At 41.5% G+C, this 27212-nt stretch overlaps 1 protein-coding gene across 1 annotated transcript in view; it reads left to right on the top strand.

Moving 5' to 3' along the window:
* SLC1A7 (solute carrier family 1 member 7) overlaps positions 1-27212 on the top strand; it is a 57055-nt gene that overhangs the window by 24222 nt on the left and 5621 nt on the right. The window contains exons 4-9 of the mRNA XM_005151139.3: positions 4385-4427; positions 5194-5413; positions 9460-9559; positions 10789-11022; positions 18673-18867; positions 21795-21929. Coding sequence (XP_005151196.1) covers positions 4385-4427; positions 5194-5413; positions 9460-9559; positions 10789-11022; positions 18673-18867; positions 21795-21929 — 927 coding nt within the window. The remainder of the gene's footprint in view (positions 1-4384; positions 4428-5193; positions 5414-9459; positions 9560-10788; positions 11023-18672; positions 18868-21794; positions 21930-27212) is intronic.

Consider the following 27212-nt stretch of genomic DNA (forward strand, 5'->3'; position numbering starts at 1 on the left):
TGCTTCACAGCAGGATGTAGTCAAAGAAAGTGTTTAGTAGGTCACTTGTGCTTACATGCTGCTGTCACAGCAAATGCAGGCCAGCCACGTTGTGCCAGCTGGGGCTTAATGGCCCATAATCCTTAGAAGGTTCACTGAGCTGATACTGAACTGTCATGCGCATTCGCTCTGTTAGCCTGTGTTGAACACACCTGCTTTGTCTGGCAGAATTCCTCAAGCAGAAGATGCTCTGGGAAATGTTCTTCCTCAGGGCATGTAGTATTTAGCTCTTAATTTTTCATGTAACCAGAAACTCTGTCTCAATTTCTGTTTTAAAGTCATGCCCTGTCATAGACCTGACACTAGCCTCACTTGTTGCTTGTACTGGAAAAATTAATCTCAGATCACTTTAAGTTTCCTGTACTATTATTTTGTGTCCTGTGTCTTGTAAGCAATCTGAGAATAATGCTGGAAGTTTAGAAGTATTTAATCTGCTTAGCTTTCTTAATAAACACAACAGCATTTCTAGGTGGTGAGAGTGATGTATAACTCAGCTTGATTTATTACTTCATAAGTACTGGCAGTGTCTATAATTCAGTATATGTCAGTGATAAATACAATGCCTGTTCTGAGTAGAGAGACAGCCTCACTTTATGATCCTGATACCGAATCCATGTGGGTAGATCTTTATTCTGTCCAGAAATACAGTAAAACTAGTAGAGATCTGCAGGGGCCAGTATGATTGCAGGCTGGTGCCTGGAACATAGGTGGGCAGAGATCAACCTCGCATCACCCTGCCAGTCATTTTGTAATATGTTTGAGCAAGTATCTGGCTGTTGTGCTAGACTGAAGCTGCCACCCCAGCAAACCTTTGCATATGCTCAAGGTCAGTGGGCCAGAGACCCAGAGGAGGGCTGCCCTGAGGGCAGTTGTGGGGATCCCACCAGCCCTCCTCATCCCAATTTCTTGGTAAGAAGTCAAATCCTCCACTACCAGTCTCACTTCTGAAACATTCCTAGGAGATCTCTGCCAAGGCCATCCATGTCATGGCTGGAATTACCAGTGTGCAGGAAAACATACCCCTAAAGCAAGAGTTTCTCAAGTGTTTCTGAAGAGGTCTGACTGAACCAACAAACACTCCCAGTCATCTCCCAGCTGTAGGTGACAATTTGATACCTTCGTCTCATTATTTGTCCTTAGTCCCTTAGAGAAAGCAATCCACCATTTGCTCTCTTGAATGTTTTTAATTAACAAAACTAAATTTTGGCTAATACTGGATTTTTTCAATCCAAGTAAACCAGCTTAAAATATAAAATAAGCTGAGGCTCTGGCAAATGCATTCAGGTCAGCTCTTCACTAGATAAATTGTGTAACTTCAGTAAGGCTAGTCTCAAAGGCTGGATCATAGTGCATAATGTATTAAAAAATATTGGGAGAACTCCAGCAGCCAGTATTAAGTGGATAGTTGTAATTCCTGTGGGATAAAGAATGATAAAGAAACAAAAAGCTTTAATCCTCCACAAATTCATCTAACATTTAATCTAGCTACTAACCAGATGATATTTTCTTTCTCAAGCAGTCTTAATTATTCTTCATTCTCCTAATTAGGACTATAAATCTAAGGGAGAAAGTGGAAAACATAAGCTATTAAATTAGTATTTCTTAATAAAGCTACAGCTCATGACTGACACGCATATTCAGAGCTCTGCAGGAGCCCATGGTGTGGATTTCACATTCACACAGCAGGTCAGAACACAATCATCACACTCTTGTAGCACCTTTAATGTGATCCTCTCAAATCACAAAACAAAAATGATTTTATGTTAATGAAGCCTTTAACAATCTGGCATAAGCAGAATTCCCTTATGAAGCATAATAAGGCAGTAACCATCTTTTCTCTCCAGTGCTTCCCCCCTCCTCTAAACATCCTCTTAATTGTCCCAGCTGCAGCTTCATCCAGCTGTTCTTCAGTTACTCCCCTATGTTGGCCAAGCCCTGGGGCTCAGGCAGGCTGTGTCTTCATCTGATAGGAAAGGGATGCATAGCTGGTTCTTGTCTGTGTGTTGCTTTGGCTACAGATTCGACATTTGAACCAAAGAATCATCAGCTTTATGGATGATTTGCAGAAATAAACCAATGCTTTGTGTGGTTGTTACTGGGGTGAAAGCTCTGTTGATGGCAGCACAGCACTGCTCTACAGTTGTGTAGTGAGTGTTCATCACTAACCACATCACTACTCTGTGTCTTAAATGTCTTAAGCTAAATCATTCCAATTAAATTAAAATGTATATAAAGGGACTGCATTAATTTAACAGAACCTTGCTAACTTATGATGGCTTTGTTATATGGAAAGATGGACTAGATGACCTTTAATAATCCTTTCCAGCCCAAACCATTCTTATGATTCTATATGGCCAAAGCTGCTCCCTCTGCTAACATATGGCTGTAGCACACAGCCATCATAATACCTGAGGCTCTCAAGCAGGACTGGCAAAATGGAAGATGTTGTAGCGTACAGCACAGCTGGTGTAGGCTGTTATCCCATGGGAATGCCAGGTAGCAGATCAGACTGCAAGGGGCAGGTAATCAGAACTGTGTCACCTGACTGTGGCAAGGGAAGGCCAGGGCAATTAATAAAGAGTAACTGAAGTGCTGCTCATCAACCTCCTGTCTTGCCTAGCAGTAGTTTGTCTGTGTAACACTAGTTTGCCCTATGGCAACAGCCTTACCAAAATGACATATGATGCCTTTATGTGGCTTGCCTTCTCTCAGATAGCGGACAAAAAAACACTCATTTTCAGTCTTCTATTTCAATCATTAGACAATACTGCTACCCTTTAATTAAAATTCTTCTCCTCCTGCTTTACGCTGAAGAAGTTAAATATTATCTCTTTGTAGCACTTGCTCTCAGTGTCTGATGTTACTGAAACAGAATCTATCTCATAATTTTAAATGTGACCATAATCTCACATTATGATCACTTAAAACAGCAAGAGAATTGTTTTTTAATAAGCCAGTGCTGCACAGTGTGCTCTTGCTGCAGTGCCATCAGCAGCAAGTGTATGTGCTGCTGCAAAAAGGAAAGCAGGGCTAGAAAATGGTTCAGTGCCACATGCATTTCACCATCTATATATCTATATATATTAATTCTCTTTGAAATGTGAATGGACTTTTCACTAACACTTCTGTGTTGTCCTGGCTTGGAGGTTGAGGTCTTTTGGATGAAGAATTTAGGAGTTTCTCCTTGCTTAAGTATCTGTACATGAAAGCATATAGTTGGGTCACAGGCTGTCACTGTCTTCTGCCCATAGGTTCAGAAGCTTTGGGCTGCAAATAAATTAGTTCTAAAAATGATCCTATTAGAATCATCACGCAAATCTCGATTCCCAAATGTTGCCTGGAAATACACAAGGTTTTGGCTTTTTTCCCCAGTTATACCACGATTCCTCTTTGAAGCCTGTAGAGGGTGTGCTCTCCATTTCAATTTCAGATTGAATGTCTTTCTGTAAAGCAGTAATCTAGCTCAAATGGAAGTTACAAATTAGCTCCAGATATTACTGAGTGAAATGCTGTGGACTGAGATACATAGAAAGTCAGTAGAGGTTACAACAAGTGTCCCTTTGGAATGAAACACCTATCGATCTCACTGCAGATCTCACGGTTTATGGTCATTGTCTTCCTCTGTAGCTATAAGCAAAACTGAAGCTGTGGCTTCACCTCAGACTTTTGTTCTGAAGCCTCAGAACCATACTAAAAGAAAATTTAGCCAAGACTGGACAGGTCTAATCTCACTTGTTTTAATCAGGAATGAGACCCTCTTTTTGAAAAGCAAACTGTTCTTGACCAAACCACTGCAAAGACTACACCAGCTCCAATTTTAGTTATGCTTTCATCAGGAGGTACTCCAGTTTGTGAATTATCTCACAGGAGTACTTAGAAGTCCCAGAGTAAGTTACAGCACCCAGGGGTTTCAGGAATACATCTGTGAACACTGACTCTGTGTTGAACAGCTCATTATCTGTGTAGGAAAGACAAAATATGGAATAAAGGAATACTCTTCTCCCCAGTTAGCACATGGGGAAGGGAATGACAGCAATTATGTGGCGTCGGTTACAACATGAAGACTGCTGCAGAGCCAGAGACTGAAATGAGAGCTCCTGGGTCTCACTCCACGTGTTTAGAAGCAAGTCCCAAAACTTTGTAAGGAACTGTCTCTCTATTGAGCTTTGCTCAGTCAGGTACGGCTGTATGGCATGAGTAGGAGAGAGGGGCAGACTTCTGAACCTGTCCTGCCCTTGCTCTCTAGGAGGATAAATAACTGATTTACCTTGGGAGACCCAAGATGCAGTAAACAGAAGTTGTTTTCAGTTTCATATAAATTATTCTCCTATTTGTTCATTTTTAGGAACATGTTTCCAGCCAATCTTGTTGAGGCCACATTCAAGCAGGTAAGTGGCTATATTCCACCTACAACTGATGAAAGAGATGACCCAGCATCATATAAAGTCATGTATCTTTGTAAAACAGAATCCAGATACAGACACTGCATATTACTTCAGCTACTGTTAGTATTTTCCGCCTTTAGGAATTGAGTCCCTTTCCATTAGCCTCAGCAGCCTTGGTACCTGAAGGCATAACAAGCATGAAATGCACAGTGTGACTAGAGAGCGGACACACACACTTATGTCAGCTCCCCTTGAGGACCTTGAGAAAGAACAATTTATGACAGTATGAGCATACTTTCTCTTAACATCAGAGTACAGTCACAGGGTAGCTGGAATCTCTTCAAGAGCATTTGGCCAGAAAACCTCATCTAAAAGTTCCAAGTGAGCAAGAGGCATGGTTACCTTTATTTCACCTAGGGAAATATTTCATGGGAACCTTATCTCTGGTGAAACAAAGAGAACTTACATTTCTCTTACTTACAGCACTTCTAAGGATTCATTCCTTATTATGTCTTAAAGGAAAGTAGCTCTATCAGGAGACGATGTGTTTGCTGCATAAAGGTCTGATTATAGGAAACTTTTTTATGCTTTTCCAAAAATTCAACTGTTTTTACAGATTTTAGCAGCACAGGGACAGGAGCTGTCATTCTTGTTTTCATGCTTGTCCCTCTAAAAGGCAGCCTTGTAGGAACAGAATACTTAGGAGGTCTCATTAAACTATTAATTCCTGCTGGGATAGTATAATAAAAGCTATTTTGTTTTCTTTCAGTATCGCACCAAAAGTATTCCCATCATTAAACCTAACAAAGCATCATCGGAAAGCACCACTCGTCGCATTATAATATATGGAGTCCAGGATGAGAATGGATCCAATGTCCAGAATTTTGCCTTGGATATCACTCCCCCTCCTGAAGTGATTTACAAATCAGAGCCAGGCACTAGTGATGGCATGAATGTGTTGGGGATTGTGATATTCTCTGCCACAATGGGTAGGTTTCAGACATGTTTGGTTTATAATCATTCAAGTATCCATTTAAGAGGAAAAGATACAGGTTCAGGTTTGATTTCTCAATTCACCTTCTACCTAAACTTCACAAGGAAAAAGGCAAAACTGTTACAGAGCTGTTCTCCTAAACTGTCAATGATAAATGTTCAAAATCCGTGATGATTTTTGTTCCGTGCACGTCTGTTTTCTGTGCATGTACGTACGTTCTTTTTGTTTTAATTCTTTTCTGGATCTTTTTGAGCTTCTATTTATGACTCTTATTTTCCTGACTGTAAGAAATGCCACAACAGAGTGTGCTCAGAGGAGACAGGAATTACTATACCAGGTCAGATCCATGGCCCCTCTTCCAGTATTCTGTTTCACTCTCCAGATAGTAGCAAAAATCTCAGACAAAGTTTCAAGACATTCTGAAGTAAACAAGTCCAAAGCAGACTTTGTTCCCAAAGCCCAAGCAGTCAGTATGCTTCTAATGTCCAGAGCTCCAGGTGTGGTATGACAAGAATAAAGAACCTCCTACACTGCCCTTGCTTCCAGGGCCATCAGGCTGAGACAACCCCTTCATGGCTCTCATGGCTGGAGGTATCATCCATGCAGGCCAAGTGAAACCTGTTCCCAGACCAACTCCTTAGCCAAAGTGCCTCTCACCAGGCAGAAAATTACTTTAGCCCTAGAACCTGCCCTCTCTGTTGTTCTTACCCATTCTTAGTCACATTTTGCCACATGATTGATGGAGAATATAACTGCCACTGTCAGAACCCGACTCAGATAATGAGCCTCAGCAACATCTCTACTGTGAGGGTGTTGAGATACTGGCACAGGTTGTGCCAGTGAAGCAGAGAAGCTGTGGCTGCCCCATCCCTCCCAGTGTTCAAGGCCAGGCTGGAACAGGCTTGGAGAAACCTGCTCTAGTGGAAGGTGTCACTGCCCTTGGAAGGGGGTTGGAACAAGATGATCTTTAAGATCCCTTCCAACCCAAACCATTCTAGGATTCTATGACCTTGAGTAAGTGAGCTACAAAAGTATATTGTTATATCAGATTTTATTTTTGCCATCCTGCAATGCTGTTAGTTATATACTGTCTAGTAGCTTACCACAGTGGACTCCAAGAGCTTCTGTCTGGGTGACTGATTCAGTTTAACTTGCTGGAGGCACATATTGGTGCCATGTGTGTTACATTATGTTTGTGGATTTGGAAAAGCAAATTTTAACAAACATGCCCTAGTTAATAATAATGTTCTGATCATATTTTCATTATCTAAATTTATACCTGGAAGTTAATCTGCTCAGCAAAGGTAGTTCCACAAAACATCTCTGTGTTTATTATATTATGGTTCGTAGCAGCACAAGGGGCCAAAAGTCAAGCCTGGAATTAGCAGATTTTCCTCTTTTTTGGTTTCTCCAGTGGGTCGTATTCCATTTGCAACATGGCTGGAAACTGGCTATCCCCCAGTTTGTAGTACATTATGGACAATTCCCATAGTACAGTGTCACAGCAAATACTATTCCAGTCAAAAAATCATTGGATATGAATGAATTAATTACATGTGCTTATTAGGATCAAGGGCAGTTTTATACTTCTGAACACAGACCATCCATTGTCTTCCCAGAACTGAATGTATTACTTTTACCATGCCCCTAAGTCTTGATGGCCTGGGGCTCAGTGGATGGGTGCTGAGAGCTGGTTTCTTCCTGGCTAAGATACAGTAAATGACCTGCTGGTACTGCCGCGTGTGACTGTATCAGCCATGAACAAACCTGAGACACTAAACCCTCAACACTTGTCATCTACCTGTGATTATTTCAGTCTGTCATTTTGAACAAGGGATACAGCCAAGCATTTGTCACTGTCTTCAGCTTTCTGCACTAAAAGAAATGGAAGCAATGAAACAGAAGACATGTGGCTTCAATCTCTATAAAATAAGAGCATCCTTCAAAAGTGTTTATTTGTTGCAAAAAAACCCAAACAAACATGTGAGTCTTGGTGCTTTGTAACAGTTTTGCTCGCTTTGGCTGAGTCTTATTTTCACAGAGGTCTTTTTATACCATTTTGGGCACAGAAAAACAGCATTTAGGGTGGGTATGAGTTCTTATTACAGTTTAAGGTCCGTGAACAGCATAAGTATAGCATAAAGGGACAAGAGTTTAGATTTAAGCTAACTCTTTCTCTGAAGCAGGAGGTGAATTGCTTAGTCACCTCAGTCCAAGAATAAAACCTGTGCATGAATGACTGGACTTCTTTCCCATGCATGCATTAAAATGGGCAAAGTTTGACAGAGGGAGTGTGATGTGAAGCCTTGATGCTGGGCTCAAGCTTTAGCTATGACTACCTATAATATCTCTTCTCACACAGTGTGCAGGAATTTCTGTTAGTTATTATGGCAGTGGCCAAGCATCTGATCATGTTTTCTTGGAGGAGCACACATTATTTATTCATTACAAGGAAAATAACTTGGTACATCAGGGCTGCAGACAGGAGGCCCCAGTCCTGCCCCCCCCAATAGCCACATGCTTAGGTAGAACAGTGTTTTAAAGAGCAAATTTGAATTATTTTTGTAAATGGAAAAGAAGATATTTTATTGGTCTTGACATTATACAGAATTAGAAGATAAGACTCCTGTAAAACTGCCACCAGCCAGGCTAGAGGAGCTGAACTGTATTTAATATCCTATTGCCAATGATGAGCAAAATGCTTAATAAAAGTGTTGTTTTCTGACCTAAGAGTTATAGCTTAGATGAATATTAACAGGCTTACAAACTCAGATCTTGAATGCACTGTTGTCGTGAAATCCCTGGATAGGAGAGCTGAAAACCTCCCTCCCTGCATCAGGAGGGGATTGCCCTCGAAGCAGTGCTGCCAGAGCCATGGCTCCACATGCAGATGTGGGCTCCAATGAACAGAGCCCGGACTCTGCTCAAAGCAAGGACACTGCATACCCAGAGCAAGTGGCAGCATGCACCACACTCATAGCCCCCTCCTTCCCCATGGAACTCCCTTCAAAGGCAGGCTCACTTGTGGCAGATAGTTTTGGAAGTGCTTTTTTGGGCAATTAACACAATTACTTATAATCCTTTCGGGGGGGATGGAAAAAAATTAACATAGGAAAATGAGTTCTATTTGTATGAATTATTGGAGACTCATACCATCTGGAGACTGTATGGTTAGATGACACATCCCAGAGCTGTTTTCCTTTCCTTTCTGAGCACTGGGTACACATAAATGGGTTTTCTTTGTTTTCATCTTTGTTAGTTAGTCAATATAGCAATTTGGCTTTTCTTCCCATGGATTTGAATTTCCTTATCTCCCCCAAGTTCCCAAAGCCTGACTGATTATGAGGGTTGGTTTTTATCGTGTAGACAGATAACTACTAAAAATAAGATGGGGAGTCCCTTACTAACAGAACAAACCCCAAATACTGGGTTAGCCCCAGGAGTGTCTCATGGATGCTGCCCAGTTGTACACAGCGCACAGCAGTAAGGCACACTGCAGGCAAACAGAGCTTCCTTTGCTAGAAAATGTTTCTCAGTTTGTCTTCCATGGAGCAACCTGATTTAAAGTGAGGTGTCCCTGCCCATGAGAGGAGGTTGGAACTGGATGAATTTTAAGGTTCCTCCCAACCCAAACCATTCTATGGCTCTATGATTCTTCTGTCCCTCAGAGCAGGCAAATCCTTCTCAGGGCTCTATGACAGACAGTTAAAGAAACAGGCTATCAGGGGAGTTAAATCTACAGCAAAAAAGTTTGTGCTTCCACAGGGAAACCTTCAGGGAACTGCAAATAAAAAGCCACCCAGATAGGGGAGAGATCCCTGTATGGGGCAAAGCACAAAGCATGTGGCCTGGCTCTCCCATACTCTTGTGCTTATGTAAAGTGAGATTTTCAGATACCACATCTCCTTATACAGCATGAAGATCTATATTCTTCCAGTCATCTCTCATTTAGTTGAGTCTGAGTTGCAGCAGAGAGGGGAGTGCACTGGAGCTTTGCATGAAGGCACCTGAGAAACTAAACCTGAATGCCTTTGATTGTAGGTATAATGTTGGGAAGAATGGGGAACAGTGGAGTTCCTTTGGTCAGCTTTTGCCAGTGTTTAAACGAATCTGTCATGAAGATCGTGGCAGTTGCTGTTTGGTAAGTAACTGTTCTAGAAAGAAAATTAGTATCTTTTCAAAAAGAGTAAGAAAATTTCAATAGAAAAGGATGCACAGAAATCTCATAAACTTATTTCCAGGGAAGGAGGACCTTAGCTTTGCAGGGCATCAGATTTTGAAGGAAGATACACACACACACACACACACACACATCCTCACCCTGGCTTGTACTGTCATTTTGACAGAGACTCCCTATATATTACACCCAAATAATGGAACATGGTATAGCTGGGTGTGTATGTGCTGTATGCATCGGGGCACTGCCAATCATTGGCTAGACCTGCCAATCCACCTGCCCCAAAGATCAGAGGAACAGTAGGTGACTGCCAGTAACAAAAACGAAGAGCTTAGCACCTTCCCCACACTGCAGAAGGTTCCCCAGTGTTGCTCAGCCCGACGTGGGGGGAATCCCACTACCAGCACTAAGCCTTTGTTTCCAGCTACCTGGTCCAGTCCGACTAAGCTGGCTCAGGGAATGATCACTTGTCTAGATGGGTCCAAAGGAGCAGTTATTTCTGGAAGAATGAGGGGGAATTCTCTGGAGATGGCACAGCTGCAAGTGGAAGATGCCTGGATGCCAGCAGATTATTATTATTATTGTTTTAATCTTAGTCTCTTTCAGCACCCATTGCTTTGGTTTAGGTGTGCACAGAAGTGCAATAGTTTTGATAAAGCACCTATCCCACATCCAGTACTGAGAGGGTCCAGAAACTAACTGTTCTTATGCCTGTCTGCCTCAAATCTAAACTTCCAGGCAGCCCAAGAGCATGTCTAATGCATGTTGGTGTTTCTCCTATGTCTTCCAAAGGCTACATAAACATTTACTTAACAGCTTCCAACTAAAATCCATGAAGAATTACATGAGCACAAGCACATGCGCAGAGTTTAGGATTCATTTCCCCTCTCCCTAGTAAATGCCTAAAGATAGAAAGTCAGAACTGCCTTCTAAACCAAAATATTTTAAGTCATTCCTGACCAACACCATAACCTCAGGTGTGCTGAGGAGTGCTCCACATAAAAGATTGTTTAGTCCAGTGCTTTGGGCATGCTCCTCGACTGTGAGAGGGGCTTAGGTTGATAAAACAACAGAATCCAGCTGTGCAGCTTCCAGACCGGCTGCTGTGACTGTATTGCTACTGGAAGGATTTCCCAGCTCATACTGTTTGAAGGAAGTGAGCTATCTCCTAATAATGACTTTCTTTTTCTTAGGTATTTCCCATTTGGAATTGTCTTCCTAATTGCTGGTAAAATCTTGGAAATGGATGACCCTTCAGCCATTGGGAAGAAACTGGGTTTCTATGCCATTACAGTGGTGTGTGGCCTGGTGGTGCATGGGCTGTTTATTCTGCCAATGATGTACTTCTTTATCACCAAGAAGAATCCCATTGTCTTCATCAGAGGGATTCTTCAAGCCTTGCTTATTGCTCTGGCCACGTCCTCCAGGTATTACACAGTTTCTAGACATATACAATATAATACTTACAATCATAGAACCATAGAATGGTTTGGGTTGGAAAGGACCTTAAGATCATTCAGTTCCAACCCCCTGCCATGGGCAGGAACACCTCACATTAAACTATGTCACCCAAGGCTCTGTCCAACCTGGCCTTGAATGTTCCCAGGGATGAGGCATTTACAACTTCTTTGGGCAACCTGTTCCAGTATCTCCTCACTCTCACAGTGAAGAACTTCTTCCTTACATCTAACCTGAACTTCTCCTGTTTAAATTTAAACGCAGTACCCTTTTTCCTATCACTACAGTCCCTGATGAAGAGTCCTTCTGCTTGCTAGATCATTACTACAGCTTTCTCTTGGGAAAAGCACACTAGAGCTGTACTGGAGCAGGTATAGTTGTATCTATCTGAACAATGACCTGTGTCCAACTCACTGGCATAATTGTAAAAGATGTATCTCTCAACATTTGGAAGTTATGTGGGAGCCATTTCACAATAATGTGTGTCACATTGTTTTCCCTTAATTTCAAAAATATTGGACAAAAATGGTTTTTCTTAAAGGACTAGAAAGGAAATAATGTTGGGTTTGGTTTTGTTTTCATAAAACAAACATGCTTCTACGAAGTCAACATATATATAAGGGACACCCAGTTTGTCCAGCCTTCGTCCTTGGTTTTAGTGGAGAACCTCCTAGTTCAGTCATATGGAAACATTTTACCCTTTCTGCTCATATTAGTCTTTGTTTCTTGGTACATAAAGGAAAGGCTGTGGTTGCAAACTATTGTCCAGCACTGGGAAAGTATTTAGCTGTTCTGCTCAAGGAATAGTACTTTTTGCATCCTTTTTAGGGAGGATGTAGGAGTTTTAACCGTAGGGGAACAAAGATACAGTGAAAATGGGAAACAGCTTGTGAACTGGTTATGAAAATTACTCCTAATCACGTAGACTGGTGCATGAGAAAAAAATCATGTGCTGGGTGGTGTTTTAACCTCTAATTAGGCTTATCTAATTAAGGCAAGCTTCCTTATTAGAGCATAGAAAGGTTACAGCTTGAGATGTTGTCACATCCCCAGATTCAAATAAGATGCCAGTTTTGTACTCAGAGATGTTAGTGTTGGAAGAAGCTCTCATCAGGTTCACATTTGACACGCTTGACTGTCTGCCCTGCTCCTCTAACAGTTCTGTTTCTGAAAAATTCTTTTGCTGACAACTCAAGGTTTTTAATCTGCACCATTCCATTCATCCTCTTTTTCTAGAACAAGAGAATTTTTCTCTAAAATATAATCTGAATTTTCTTCTTTTTAGGGAAAAAAAAGAGAGAAAAGTTTGCTCCTCAGTTTACCTTTAACATGTGTTTGTCCTTTTCTGTTAATAAGCAATAAAAATAACCAACTTTTCCACCAGCATAGATCCCTTTATCAAGGGGGGTTTAATCAAGATTTGAAAGATCAGCACATATTCACCATTTTCAAAACCAGATTACTATTCTTAATTTTCCTTATATTGCATCAGCACTGCATTTTGATTTCATAACCAATTTACTAGTCCTTTACTGGTCTGGTCATTTTCAGAGCTTGTGCTATTTTAAGTAGTGATCTTATTGTTTCATCATTGGATTTCATCTCCTTAACTCTGTCTCTAGCTCTGAGAGTATCCAGCCACTTTACAATCATGGAATGCCCTTTTTACAATTGATAATATATACAGGTCCAGGTTTCTCATGGTGTATTTTGAGGTTAGAAATGTTCCAATGCCAGTATCATCAATGAAAGCAATAAAAGGGCAGACACAGTATGTAGTCACCAAGGTACACAACCAGATCTACAAAAGGATGCAGTGTTTTGATTCCCTGTTCTACACAAGTGCCTAAGTTACTCTACTACTTGCAGGAAGTCCAACACTGGAGAAGTTTTAGATCAGGGTTTTTTTCCCTCATTTGCTTTCAGAAACATAAGGAAAGAACATGCATACTCTGTGGCAAATGTGAGCTAGCTCCTTTAAAAGACCAGCACATCACAGTGATCATCATTGCAAAGCTTAACCTGGAGGCAACTTCCAACCACATAGGATGCCTATAGTTCATCTTGGAACTCAGCCCCTCTTTGGGAGAGGTGAGCAACTAGGAAAGAGCCCCAAAAGCCAGCATGGCAAGGAGAGCTTGGCAGGCATCAGACATAGATATTAAGCAAAACCATCAACCTACAGACCTGATGAGGGAGCTGTCTCTCCCTGCTCAGTCTCTTCAATGTAAATCAGTCCTTACTTGAGGTTTTCTCCAGCCCCAAGCTGATTTGAGAGTGCCCATTGACAGTGGGGAATAAATGGGGAATTCAGCTTTCTCTTAAACCTATGCTGAATTTTACTTTCCTGAGTTCCCAGTCCCAGGAAAGCTCTTCTTCTATATCAAATACTTTGAGGTAGTGCTCTCTCCCATTCACTGTGAAGGGAATAATTCCATATTTATATATAAATATATATTTATAGGTCCAGAGAGTATGTAGTTTGAGATCACAGTTCTGGTACCAGCTGGCAGCTCAGCCTTTCAGAATCACCACCAGGTAGGACTTACTACCAGATTTAGTATCTTTATTATCAGAAGCTAATGAACCATCAAAGTTAAAGTAAATCCTGAGGAAAGGCTCTGAACTTACAGATTTGGGGCTTGGACATATTTGATGGATTTAGCTCTGTTTGCCCCTTCTTAAGACTGTGTACATTTTGCAGATCCAGCACAGGCCCAACGTGGTATTTAATGTTTTTCTGTTCAAATAGCAGTGCCTTGTCTAGAGATAGCTGAACTTTTCACCTTCGTTACACTCGAAGGAATGGATACTGCACATAACTGAGCTGTTGCCAAAAGAACATGTACAAATCACTGTGACTGGACAGGAGAACTGTTTCTCCTGACAGTCAACACATCTGTATTTGGTTAAATAATACTTGCCACAGGGGCATTATATAACACTCATAATGTGGGTATTGGATTTTCAGATTGTCCTAGAGAAGAGCAGAGAGTTGGGTTTAAGCAAACTGGTGTGTTTCTTGGAGATGATTATGTGTCAACTCATGACTACCTCTAAAGATAGAAAGAAAACCTGATGAGTATCAGTATGCTGATACTCATTCCAGCTATTTTGTACCTGTGGAGACCTTTGTGGAGACCTTTCTTTTTAAGCTAAAAGTCGAACTGCAGGCATCAAAAACAACACCGTGGACAAAATACAAGAATATAGCACAAGGGAACCTGAAAGCCACCAAGCAGCCATCTCCTGTCAATGATTTTGTTGAATCTGAACATTAATTTGAACCCATTTCCTTTTAGTGAAAGGTTCTGCACCCCATTATCAATCCCCTTATAATCCAGCAATCTCTGTCACAGCAGTATTTCATTTTGCACAGACATTACTGGAGAGGCAGGGACAGAGAAGTTCTCTTATTCCTTGGGTACATCATTTAGGATGCAATGAGCTCAATTTCTATGACTAGCACCAAGTCCCTGCACCAGTCACCTGGCCAGACCCTTGGCTGCAGTACAGGCTGGCAACAGGCACCCACAGCAATGTTGGCAGCTCCTCTTCACTACAGCAGTAAGGTGTGTACAACACATGCTGTCATTGCCACCCTTGCCCTGCTCTGTGGTGCTCAGGCTGCAACACTGTGGATTTCTGACTTGCTGCTTTCATCTCCTCACGTTGCTCCTGATCTTGTCACCTCTTACTGTACTGAAAAAGCAGTCTACAGCAAAATTCAACTCGATTTTCGCCTTCCTCATTTCAATGGCAAGAGGGAATTTTATTTTTCTAGGTCATCTTTCCATATCATTAATGAATTAAAGCAGCATTTTCTCAGTGGTACATTTCATACCATTACAAGAAGCAATTTTCATCTTCTCTGAAAACAAATGATAAAATATGAGTTTTGCAAAGGTTTTGCTGCTTACGAAACACTCAGATCTTGGCTATTGCACAGTGTAAATTAAAGGCAGATTTAGCAGAAGGAGGATGAGAAAAGTTTGTTGATTTTTTGGAGCAAATATCAAAATGCATTTGAATGATAAGATAAACAGAGCAGGCTGAACAGCTGTTCTTCCAAAGTGACTAGCTGTCTTTGTGGCTGACATGAGGAAGAGCTTGGGCTGATCCAGCACTGGCTTATGCTCAGTCTCTGCAGCTGCAGCATTTTATCCCAAAATTGAGATAAGACTCTAAAAATGTTTTTTTAATTGTTAGAGTTAGTGCTAGAAGAAGATACCCCCATGTCTTAGCTCAAAGCTTTAGGACAGTTTTTAAAAGACCTAAGACATTAAGACTGGTCCTTTAGGGTATTTTTTCTTCCCAATAAATGTTAAGCTTTCATGTTACTGCTTGACTGTTTTAACACTAGATAAAGCAGCTTTCAAGCAAACAACTTCTCCTCGTTTCACTGGGAAGGCAAACGAAAGTATTAATTTGGTAATGTTTTTTCTTAAGTAATTGAAATTATGTATTAGTGTAATGAAAAAAAAACATGACAGTAGGATGATACATTATGAGTGAAAATGAACCACCATTGAACAAGAAAACCACTCCTAGGATACTCCACATAACTTCTGTCACCTGCATTCAGGAAGGGTTCATTCAGATTGACAGAGGTATAAAAAGTGTAATCAGGGATGGAAAGCAGCAATCTTGTAAGAGAAGACTTTAAAAAGTCTGATTGAGTCAGTCCAGGCTGAGAGAGGACAAAAATGATTTCTCGCAATAAGTGTTGTAACAGCTGGACCGATTTGTGCAAGGAGAAATGCATAAAGCACATAAAAACTCATTTAGTGTAAATTGAAAAGAGCACATCTACACTATAAATCAGATCTCCAACCTTAACAGTGAGTTCTAGAAAGCCTTTCAAGAGGCATAGCTGGGACAGACAGACTACTAGCTCTAAGATGTGCTGTCATGAATTTGACTGAGACTGTATGTAGCAGTTGCCTGTGCTATGAAGGTACAAGAATATGTGGCCTCTGCTTCAATATCTTGCAGTATCATCATTACACTTACATTCTGCCCATTTTGGATTATAATATTTAATAAACAACGAATCCTGTATCTAGTTATGTGTCCTAGAAATCTCACTTCTAACAGACCAAAATTAAAATGAAAGAAACACGTGACTGTGAGATAATGCACAAGTTTAAAGTTGAATTCTTGCAAAGCCAATGTTATATATTCTGTTTACAACAATGGAAACAGATACAAATTTTGCTGGTTGTACCACTGGTATTATGGGATTGTTTTGCACAGTCTTTGTCACATCTCAACCAAATCAGAACATGTCAGTCACTTCAAGTTTGCATGTTTCACAGCTCAGCTCTCTGCCCTCACAGCAGGAAGACATTTAGGTTTAAAATTCTGGAATGTCAAAGTGTGGCAAGATGGAAGGGACTTGGAAGATTACCTTTTTCTCCTCTTTTCCCTGCAGAAAAATTAGACAGGATTTTGTTACAGAAAAGCCAAATGGCCACAAAAAGATTGTCTTTAAAAACCAGTCACCCTCCACAGCTGAAGTAGCTGCAGGGAAGGGAGACAATGAATAATTCTAGTATTTGCTTCTTAGCCATGCCTGTAGTTAACAACATCCAGAAGTGCTGCTGTGGAGGTCTGCTCCTAGTTGCAGCTACACCAGAGGTTATCTGTGAGCACCAGCCTCCTCCTTCTATTGTATGAACATTTTACAGTAAACAAGACATGTAAGTCATTCACAAATGAATGTGTGAAAAATGATAGGGGTGCCCAAGAGAGAAATGACATGTAATGTGTAGTTTGGGGGAGGGGGCAGGGGGGGCTCAGGGGGGTGTTATGCTTTGCTCTGTTTTTTTTTTCAGAGTAAGTATTGATCAGGACTTAAATATTGATTAGGAATTAAAAGGTTTAACATACTCCAGTTACAACAGGTAATCAGGTTTCTGTTACTTCCTCTTTGCCCTTTCAGTTTATTCACATCTTTAGAGAATGACTTTTGTCCAGATTTTCATGGCAGTGACTGCCAGCCTGCAGTAAATCAGAATTCATAGAAAGACATCGTAATGGAAGCATAGACTTGTCTTTTGTCCTTTGTGTTTTTATTGCAGGAAGCTACTTTTCCTTTCCAAACACTGTTATTTTGCTCAAACAACAGCTTGCACAAATACAAAGTGACAACTCCTATTCACGGAAACATTTTGCTAATGCATTCCAGCAAACTGGACGTTACGATTTCAGAGCTTTCAGCATCTCTCTGTGCTTTTGTAGTAATTTCCTTTTTTACATCTATTTAAATAGTCTCAGACACTGAGCAGTATATTAAAATCAGTATGATAACAAGAAAAATATTTTGCTATTTGTATATTTTCTTCAATGATTATTACTTTTTTCCCTTACAGACTGATGTGCCATAAAAAATACCCCCTCACTCACTTGAATGCGGCTTAATTTCTTATGACATATTGGGGAATGTGGCACCATATGGTAAAATGCAAAATGTTGCAAGAAGGCTGATAGAACATGTTTAGGTGTGTCACTGTTGAAAAATACAGACATCTTATGATGTGTGCATTGTGAAAATGAGGAAATTTATAACCAGATAATATTGCCTCAGTTAATGGAAACAAAAATCAGATGGTTTAAGAGAGTATAAAATCAAGGGCTAAAACTTGAAAGAGGTCAAGCTCATTTTAAAATGAAAACCTGACAAACAGCCTTATACCATTCCACTCTATTCCATACCATTCCACATACATGCATATTTATATTTCAATTGTATAGGTACACATTATTATATGACCTGCAATTATGGGCATGCAAGAACATGGGCAGATCTCTCCCAGAGAGGAAATGGGATTGTCTGTGCCTGAATGCAGGAGCTTGGTCTGTAGCTTTCATTTTCAGGTGTGCTTCTGGTAAGTTCTTTGCCACCCACCTTGTAGAAACAAAAAATTGCTTACATATGAGGTAGGACATAACTGCATTAATGCAGTGTTTGCAAAAGAAGGAGCAGTTTCTTGGTTGGAGCTTGTTCACTGGGATGTTTTAGAGTTCAACCCAACATTCCAGTCTCTTGTAAGCCTAAACTGGTCATCTAATTACTGTCAATATGCAGTGAGAACTGGAACAATTCCTAAGGATACTTATATATAGTATTTATTTACTGTGAGTGAAGAGCCTTTCTTGCTTTTACCTTTCGTTTTATGGTTACCCTTGCTGTTTATAAATGGCTTTCTATTTCAGAAGGTCTGGAAGGAAAATTTTATATACCATCAGTGCACAACAGTTTTCAGAGATCTTACTAATAAGCTGCATGGGATGCTTCTCCTATCTTGCATTTGAGTGTACAATGCTTCCTATGTGAGCTTTCTGTCCCTTTTCTTCAGAAAGAGGAAAAGAGAACAACATTTCTAATTTTGGGGAAGCAAAATTTGCACTAACTCTAGCATTTATACATGTCCCTGTCTTCATCCTCCCTCAAGCAAAAGCGTTACACAGCAAATGACTACACATGCAGACCAGGAAATGAGAAGCAGTGCTCAGATGGTTAGCGTAAAATGTACCCTGACTGAAGAAGTCTTGCTACCATTCCTTCTATTCCCCAGAAACAAAAATAATTCCATGTGTACTCCTCTTGTTTGCAGCTCAGCCACACTGCCTATTACTTTCAAGTGCTTGTTGGAGAATAACCATGTGGACAGGAGGATTGCGAGGTTCGTGCTGCCGGTGGGAGCCACCATCAACATGGATGGGACAGCGCTGTACGAGGCAGTGGCTGCCATCTTCATTGCACAAGTAAACAATTATGAGCTGGACTTTGGGCAGATTATTACTATAAGGTATAAACCTCAAATTTGCTTTGCTGTTGAGTCTGACACTCTTAATGATCCTTGTGTGTAGCAGTGTTCAGAACAAAGCTTATCAAAGGATGCATTCCATGTAGGATGGTTATTTTTGAGTAACATGGAGATCAGGGACTGTACAAGAGAAATTGTGATGGTACTGTTCAATAGAAGCATGTGGACACCAGGAAATGTGTTTCTGTTTGAGGATAACTGCCTCACTTTTACTTTCAGGCAATGCATTGGTTGTTTTCTAGGATTGGAGCACTTTAATATTATTATTTGGCTTAAAAAAACTATTTTAAATGTCAGAATTATTTTCAGCTCCTGATTTTCATCTTTATATGAGAGGAAAAGGTCAAAAATATGCAAACCTACAAGTTCTGTATCAGGTAAGAGGGAATAGTGTGTACTAGGAAGCTCTTTGTCAAACCTTGGAGGAGTACAGGGAAGGAGGACAGATGCTACTACCAGGGCAGGTTTTCATGAAGATTTATATCACTCAGATATTTCTTAAATGTCTCCTCTGCTGCTTGTTAAAGCAGAAAACTTCCTAAACAACCATGCTGTCAGAGGGCAGAGAATGCTATAGCTGCATACTCCATCCTTGAAAGGTCTGTAATGGATCCAGAAGACTAGAAGATCCAGCTGAACAGTTACTGCCAGAATAACTCTAGTGGCTGCCAAAGAACACCTCAGGGACTGAAACCTGCAGGTTTCCAACAGGGAATGATTAGAAAAACATTCCTCATAGTCAGAACCTTGTGCAACATGTTTGAGATCTGCTGCCCTACCCACCCAGTGACCTCATCACTGCCCTGTTTACACTGCTGGGCCTTGTCCACCTTCTGCTGGCCTTGAAGGTCATGACAAGAAGAGGAGAGTCCTGAAACTAACCCCAGAGGACAGCTGAGGTTTGTTAAACTGCTTCTGTCAAGAGCTGGTTAGACTTGGAGCAGAAGGAATACGCCGTGCCCATGTGAGCTCTTGCTTCATGCTTACTCTCTGAAATTTATTGGTATGACAGTGTGCTAAATGTTAGTATTTTGTGATTTTGAATTTGGAGATGTTTTTAGCATGTGGTCCAAAAACATGGGTAGACATGATATACACCTTGAAGTAGAGAGTGGTGATTTGAAACATGAAGGACAAAGAGGGTCGTAGTAAACGGAGAGAAGGTAAGTTCTAGCTTTCTTTTAGCAGAATCCTATTTTATCTCTTTATTTTCATGCCCCATGTTAAGTGCTAGTATATAAGGACCAGACAGAAGTAAAGATAGTAGAAGGAAAATACGAATGAAGATTGGAAAATCCAAGAAAGGAAAGGAAAAACTTACTTACAAAAAGGTGTTAAAAAGGAAGTCACTGTGGATTCAGTACCTTGAATATCTGAAGCCAAATTCTAACTGTATTCTATGGATTAAACCTGCCCCAGATGTTGATAATTTAAACCTGGACATTTAAAATTCAGATATTCCTGAGTGCCAGGATCTTTTTTGCCAGAAGGGAAAAAAAAGTGTTAGTAAAATAATCAGTCTTTTTTGCTCATAGTTTGTAAAATCCATGTTGACAGTTTCTATCAATGTGAATATGCAAACCTAGATGTAGCAGGAAAAGAGAATCAAGATCCTATTCCCAATACTAGAGCATACTATAGAAAGATGCATCTACATTAAGGTTAACATTTAATGGAACAGCAGATGATCTTGCCTGTGCATCTTAGTTAAGCATTTCTAGTTTCACCCCCATGTAGGTCACGAGCCCATTCTATCTTATCTACCCTCTGCCTGCTACAATGCTATTAGGATGCTCTATGAGCTGACTTTTCAAAATGTAGTTTTAAATCTTTCTCATTTCCCCTCACACCCACAGGCAAGTGTAGCTTTATTGCAGGAAAGGGCTCTAATTATAAATACTGATTCTGCTCTACTGGTACACTGTGCAGCTGTGAGCAAGAGAGTGGATATCTCTGTGTCTCAGTTTCCATATGGGCAAATACTGTTACCCTCATTTTCCATCATAGGAGATTGAGACTTTCATGCTTGGACTATCAGTGTAGATGCTTTATGCCATTCTTTTACAATTGTCAACATTTGGGTTTTGTCTTCCTGGATGGCCTAGCACTTGGAAGTAGCCAGATGGGCAGAAATTAATATATCCAGTTACTTTGCTCCTGGAAAAGGAATGAAATCCTTCCCCTAAAAATAACATTATGGAAAAAAAAAATGTTAATCCTGCCAGGTCCACTCTTGCCCTTGTCTCCCATTCATTTCTGCTTGCCTGGCTGAAAAAAATGGTGTGAAGGTCAAGTAAAAATATTTTCCAGAAACTGAAGAGGGTACACTCACATTCACGTTTGCTTCACAGTTAGATCCAAGTATGCAAAGCCATGTGCTGTGCAAGGACTTCACCCTTGGCCCAGCCTCTTTACCCTTGGCCTGGCCTGGTGATGGATTGATATTAAAGGCCCTGGCTGCAGCCAGCTGTGGATTTGCCTGGCACAGGGACTGCTGCTGATGACTCAGTGACATCTGCTGGGAGCTCTGCAGCCAAGGGGGAAGCAGGAATGAGGAGTGCTGGCAGATTCATGGCACACAGTGCTGCGTGGTGCCATGACCCACAAGAAGATGACATAACTCAGAGAAGCCCACAGCCTGGCTGCCCCACTCTCTCTGCACTTTTGATATTAGGAGACAATAGAACTGCCCCACCAGTGCAAAGATAGAGGGTGAGAATTTAGCCCTGAGCAGACAATTTGGCCTATTTTTGCCCTCTGATCTGGCTTCTGTCCATAAAACACCAGCAGTTCTGTGCAGTGGCTTGTGTAATAAAGATGATGGTTAAGGAAAGCTCCTGTAGAAACATGATGTGGTTTCTTACAGAGTAACCCATCACTGGTAAAGCTTGTTTTTTTCTTTCTATAAGTATCACAGCAACAGCTGCCAGCATAGGTGCTGCAGGGATCCCACAAGCTGGCCTGGTGACGATGGTCATTGTTCTGACTTCGGTTGGGCTCCCAACAGATGACATCACGCTGATCATTGCTGTCGACTGGGCACTGTAAGTAACATTTGGCTTTTGAAGTTTCCAGTGTGGCAACATTGCTAAAAAGGCAAACGGTCTCCAGGAGTATAGCAATACAGATAGACATAAAAGGCATGGGAAGTAATTATTTTGCTTGAAATGCTGCTAATGTGGCCTCAGATTAAATACTCAGCTGAAGTGGCCTTATATTGAACAAAAGGCATAGGGAAGTAAGAGAATCTAGATGAGACTTGAATTATGACCTACATTGAAAGACTGAAGAGTGGAGTTTGTTTAGTCTAAAACCAGAGCAGGCTGAGAAAGGTCACCACAGAAGTCTGTGATATAGGTAAGACTGTCTTGAATAGGACGGTAATCACTTGTTCTTCCCATTGACAGGGAGGGAGGATGAAGTAGACCAAAGTAACTACCTTAAGTCAGATCACAGGAAAACTTCAGAATTATTTCTGCCTAGAAGGATAGTCAGGCAGTGGAAGTGGCTGCACCGAGCTGGGTTGGAGGATGACCTTCATGAGAAGTTTTAAGGTCAGGCTAGACAAATATCTACCAGGTGCAGCTCTGGTACCTTGCCTTGGACAAGGACAAGGGACCGACATTCCTAGGAAATGTGGTTTGCTTCTACTCTGCTTATGAGCCCATTGACACTTCAAGGACATCTCAATGATACTTCAAGCACTCTGCAGAGGCATGAGCCAGGGCTACAGCAAGCAAGTACTCCTGCACCACAGATACCACTCTGCCTGAAACAACTGACAGAAACAACTATGACAGTACAGTAATGGTTTGTGCTCTACATAGCTACTATTGCTGTAACTAGAACCATGATACAAACCTGAATGTAATACATGCAATGCACTGCATTAAGACTAATAACATCTTTTTATTACAGATCCTGGTGCAATTCTGCTCTTTCTGTTTTCAGTGCTAAATAGGAGCCCTCCTGCACAGAGCCATGTTTTGCAAGAGCAGCCATTCTCTAGAGGTTACTCTGCTGTATCCTTAATCACTGAGGATTTAACAGCAGAGGCAGAGGGTAAAAGTTAACACACTCAGAATAAAAGTAGTTTGTGCCACCCATGAGAAGAGCCACTTTAAAAATTCATATAGAGTAATTTATTTGAACTCTTAAATTTTCTGTCAATGTCTATAAATCAGGCAAACAATTTTTAAGAGTTAGGAAGGTGAATTGTAAAATCCTGGTCCCTACTTCACTGGCATTTCAGTTAACTACAGAACTGGTTCATGCATCCACAAAGAAACAGCCCAAATTATTTCTTATTTAATCTGTATATCTACATTAACTGGAGTTTCGTTACATGAGGGTTCTGGGTAAAAGTGTGTTATGAGTCCGTTCTGTTACATATCCTATTTTAGTCTACTTTAAGCCATTGCTTTTTTGTTCATGGAATTGTAAGAAGTTATTTACTTTCCTGTTCACTGTAATAGGATATTATTATTAATAGGAGTCATGAGTGTAGTGTTGTATGCTTATTTTAAGACATATTTTATTTTAGGAATATCAGGAATATTTTTCTGTGAAGGATAAATAATATCTGCTGTGGACACCTGAACTTCGGAATGGCAGTCATAGAATCATAGACTCATAGAATCATAGAATGGTTTGGGTTGGAAAGGACCTTAAAGTCATCCAGTTCCAACCCCTTGCCATGGTCAGGGTTGCCTCACACTACTCACTGAAACTCAATAGTTAATTAAGCACAATAAAAAAAAAAAGTATTTTAAGTGGTATTACAAAGGCCTTTTCCCTCTATATTGCTCAGTTTTCGCCCAGCTCTTGCAAAATCAACATTTCATTGTTTTTCCAGTAAGGCTTCCAGCTTATATGGGAATTAGGGTTCTTTGTGTCTTACAAAACTTTTCAAAACAACAGACAAAACACTTTTTCAGGCTCTAGTTCCAGATGGTATTTAAAAGTGAGGGAGGAACAGACCCAATTTTCTGTCTTTTGCAGATGACCTTTCATGCAAAAAGTGTATTTCTGTGTTTCGGCACTTGGTAGTTTCAAGAGCCTGCAGATGCAAAGTGTCAACATGGTTGACAGGGTGAATATTTTCAATATTAGTTTTGGAAGTTCTAGAGTATGAAGAATGCTTAAAGAAGGCTGATTAGATGATCTCACGAGACTGAAATACCATTACAATGCCCTGCAGGTATTAATGCATTTAGGTAGCTGTAACTTCACACCTTCAGCTAGTACTTAGAGACATAAAGAAGAAAATCAAAACATTTCTCATCTAATTCAGTAAACACAAGGTAAAAGTTTTGCATCTTAAATAATATCATCTAAAGCTAAAATTCCAGTGCAACACCTGGCTCAAGTGTTTGCACTGAAAAAGCCACTAGCAGCAGGTTGGCCTCTTGGTATAGAAATTTCAGAGGTATGCAGCGTGGTTCTACTCATGTGTGGTGCAGACTACTCTGTACATACAGAAACATTGAATAGACGTAGTCAAACAATGTGCCAGGCAATCCATTTGTTTCAGATTTACAGTGTGGTACCCTGTTTCTGCAGAAAAAAAAAAAAACTAAAAGAGATGCTAATCAGGGCTCACAAGGGACTGAAAAGTCTTGAGTTCTGCTCATATAACTGCTCTACCACAGCTGACTCTTTGCACAATCCAAAATTAAGGACTCAGAGTATCTTTCCAAGAATCAAAATTTGATAATCAACCAAGGAAAAAGTCCATGTGTAGCAGGAACATCCATCAGTATGTGCTGCGACAGTGGTTTTCCCCTCTTAATATATTCTTGTGGGAGTTTTCCTCCAGGCAAAACCCAGAATCAGAACAGCAGGAATTAGAAGAGAGGTGGTCAGGGGTTCTGGAGCTCAGATAGTCTTTTCGACAATTCTCCAAGACACAGGGGAGGACCTTCCAAAGGCAAGGAGGATTGGACAGGTTAATAAATGGTTAAAAGGGTGGTGTCATAGTCAAGGGTTTGGGTGCCTCGAACATGGGGCCCACATTTGTAGGCCAGGCCTACTGGGGGCTGGTGGAACTGCTCTGATAAGAAAGGGAAGAGCGGCTTTGCTGGGAGGCTTGCCAGACTTGTCAAGGATGCTTTAAACTAGTTATGCTGGGGGAGGGGAGCATCAATCCATCCCAACACACCCAGTCAGTTGCCAGCACCTATAATAAATACTCTGAGCAATGTAGTAATATTCTAGCTGCTCCAGCCACTGAGCCAGCTTCATTTGGAGCTCGGATCAGATGCCTCTATACAAATGCCCGTAGCATGGGGAATAAACAAGAGGAATTAGAGATGTGGGCACATCTACGGGGCTATGATATAATAGGCATAACCGAAACATGGTGGGATGGCTCCTTTGACTGGAGTGTTGGAATGGAAGGTTATAGGCTTTTTAGAAAAGACAGGCCCGGTAGGAGGGGAGAGGGAGTTGCCCTTTATGTTAGGGATAGGCTGGAGAGTATGGAACTCTGTCTGGGGACAGGGGATCAGTTAACAGAAAGTTTGTGGGTCAGGGTTAAGGGGAAATCGGTGATGGGACACATTACTGTGGGGATATGTTACAGACCACCTGATCAAGAGGAACCTGTGGATGAAGAACTCTACAGACAAATAGGAAAAGCCTCACACTCGCAGGCCCTTGTTCTCATGGGGGACTTCAACCACCCTAACATCTGTTGGGGCGACAGTATGGCCCAGCACAAACAATCCAGGAGGTTTCTCGATTGTGTGGAAGACAACTTCCTTCTGCAAGCAATAAAGGAGCCGACAAGGAGAGGTGCCCTGCTTGACCTCGTGCTCACCAACAGGGAAGGGCTCGTTGGAAATGTGACTCTCCAGGGAAGTCTTGGATGCAGTGATCACGAGATGGTTGAATTCGAGGTCCTCAAGACAGTGAGAAGAGCGTGCAGTAAGCTCACTGCCCTGGACTTCAAGAGAGCAGACTTTGGGCTCTTCAGGAACCTGCTTAGCAAGGTTCCATGGGATATAGCCCTTGAGGGTAAGGGGGCCCAAGACTCTTGGTTAATATTCAAGGATCACCTGCTACAGGCTCAGGAGTGTTGCATCCCGACCAGAAGGAAGTGCAGCAGGAGGGCCAGGAGACCTCCTTGGATGGATAAGGAGCTGCTGAGAAAAATTCACAGGAAAAAAGAGGCTTATAAAAGGTGGAAGCAAGGACAGGTGGCCTGGGATGAATACAGGGATGTTGTCCGGGTAGTTAGGGACCAAATTAGGAAAGCTAAGGCCCAATTGGAGCTAAACTTGGCAAGGGATGTTAAAGGTAATAGGAAGGGATTTTATAGGTATGTAGCGGCTAAAAAACAGACTAAGGACAATGTAGGCCCCCTCCGGAAACTTTCAGGAGAACTGGCTACACAGGACTTGGAGAAGGCTGAGGTTCTGAATGGCTTCTTTGCCTCGGTCTTCACTGGCAAAGGCTCTGACCACAGCACCCGAGTCTTGGAAGGCGGACGCAGGGACTGTGAAAACCTAGACCTTGGGCCCACTGTACATGAGGATCTGGTTTGAGACCATCTTAAGAACCTGAATGTACACAAGTCCATGGGACCTGATGAAATCCATCCACGGGTCCTGAAGGAGCTGGCGAATAAAGTTGCAAAGCCACTGGCCATCATATCTGAAAAATCATGGCAGTCAGGTGAAGTTCCTGATGACTGGAAAAAGGGAAATATAACTCCCATTTTCAAGAAGGAGAAAATGGATGACCTGGGGCATTACAGACCAGTCAGTCTCACCTCTGTGCCTGGCAAAATCTGGGAGCAGATTCTCCTGGAAGGCATGCTAGGGCACATGAAAAAGAGCAAGGTGCTTGGTGACAGCCAGCATGGCTTCACTAGGGGAAGATCCTGCCTGACCAATTTGGTGGCCTTCTATGATGGGGCTACAAAAGTGATGGACAGGGGTGGAGCAGCTGACGTCATCTATCTGGACTTGTGCAAAGCGTTCAACACTGTCCCACGTGACATCCTTGTCTCTAAATTGGAGTGTCATCAATTTGATAGGTGGACCACTCGGTGGATAAAGAATTGGCTGGATGGTCGCACTCAAAGAGTTGTGGTCAACGGTTCAATGTCCGGCTGGAGATCAGTAACGAGTGGTGTCCCTCAGGGATCAGTGTTGGGACCGGTCTTGTTTAATATCTTTGTCACTGACATGGACAGTGGGATTGAGTGTGCCCTCAGCAAGTTTGCCGATGACACCAAGCTGTGTGGTTTGGTTGTTATGCTGGAGGGAAGGAATGCCATTCAGAGGGACCTTGACACACTTGTGAGGTGGGCTGATGCCAAC

The sequence above is a fragment of the Melopsittacus undulatus genome, chromosome 6, assembly GCF_012275295.1.
Source record: "Melopsittacus undulatus isolate bMelUnd1 chromosome 6, bMelUnd1.mat.Z, whole genome shotgun sequence".
Taxonomy (NCBI): Eukaryota; Metazoa; Chordata; class Aves; order Psittaciformes; family Psittaculidae; genus Melopsittacus; species Melopsittacus undulatus.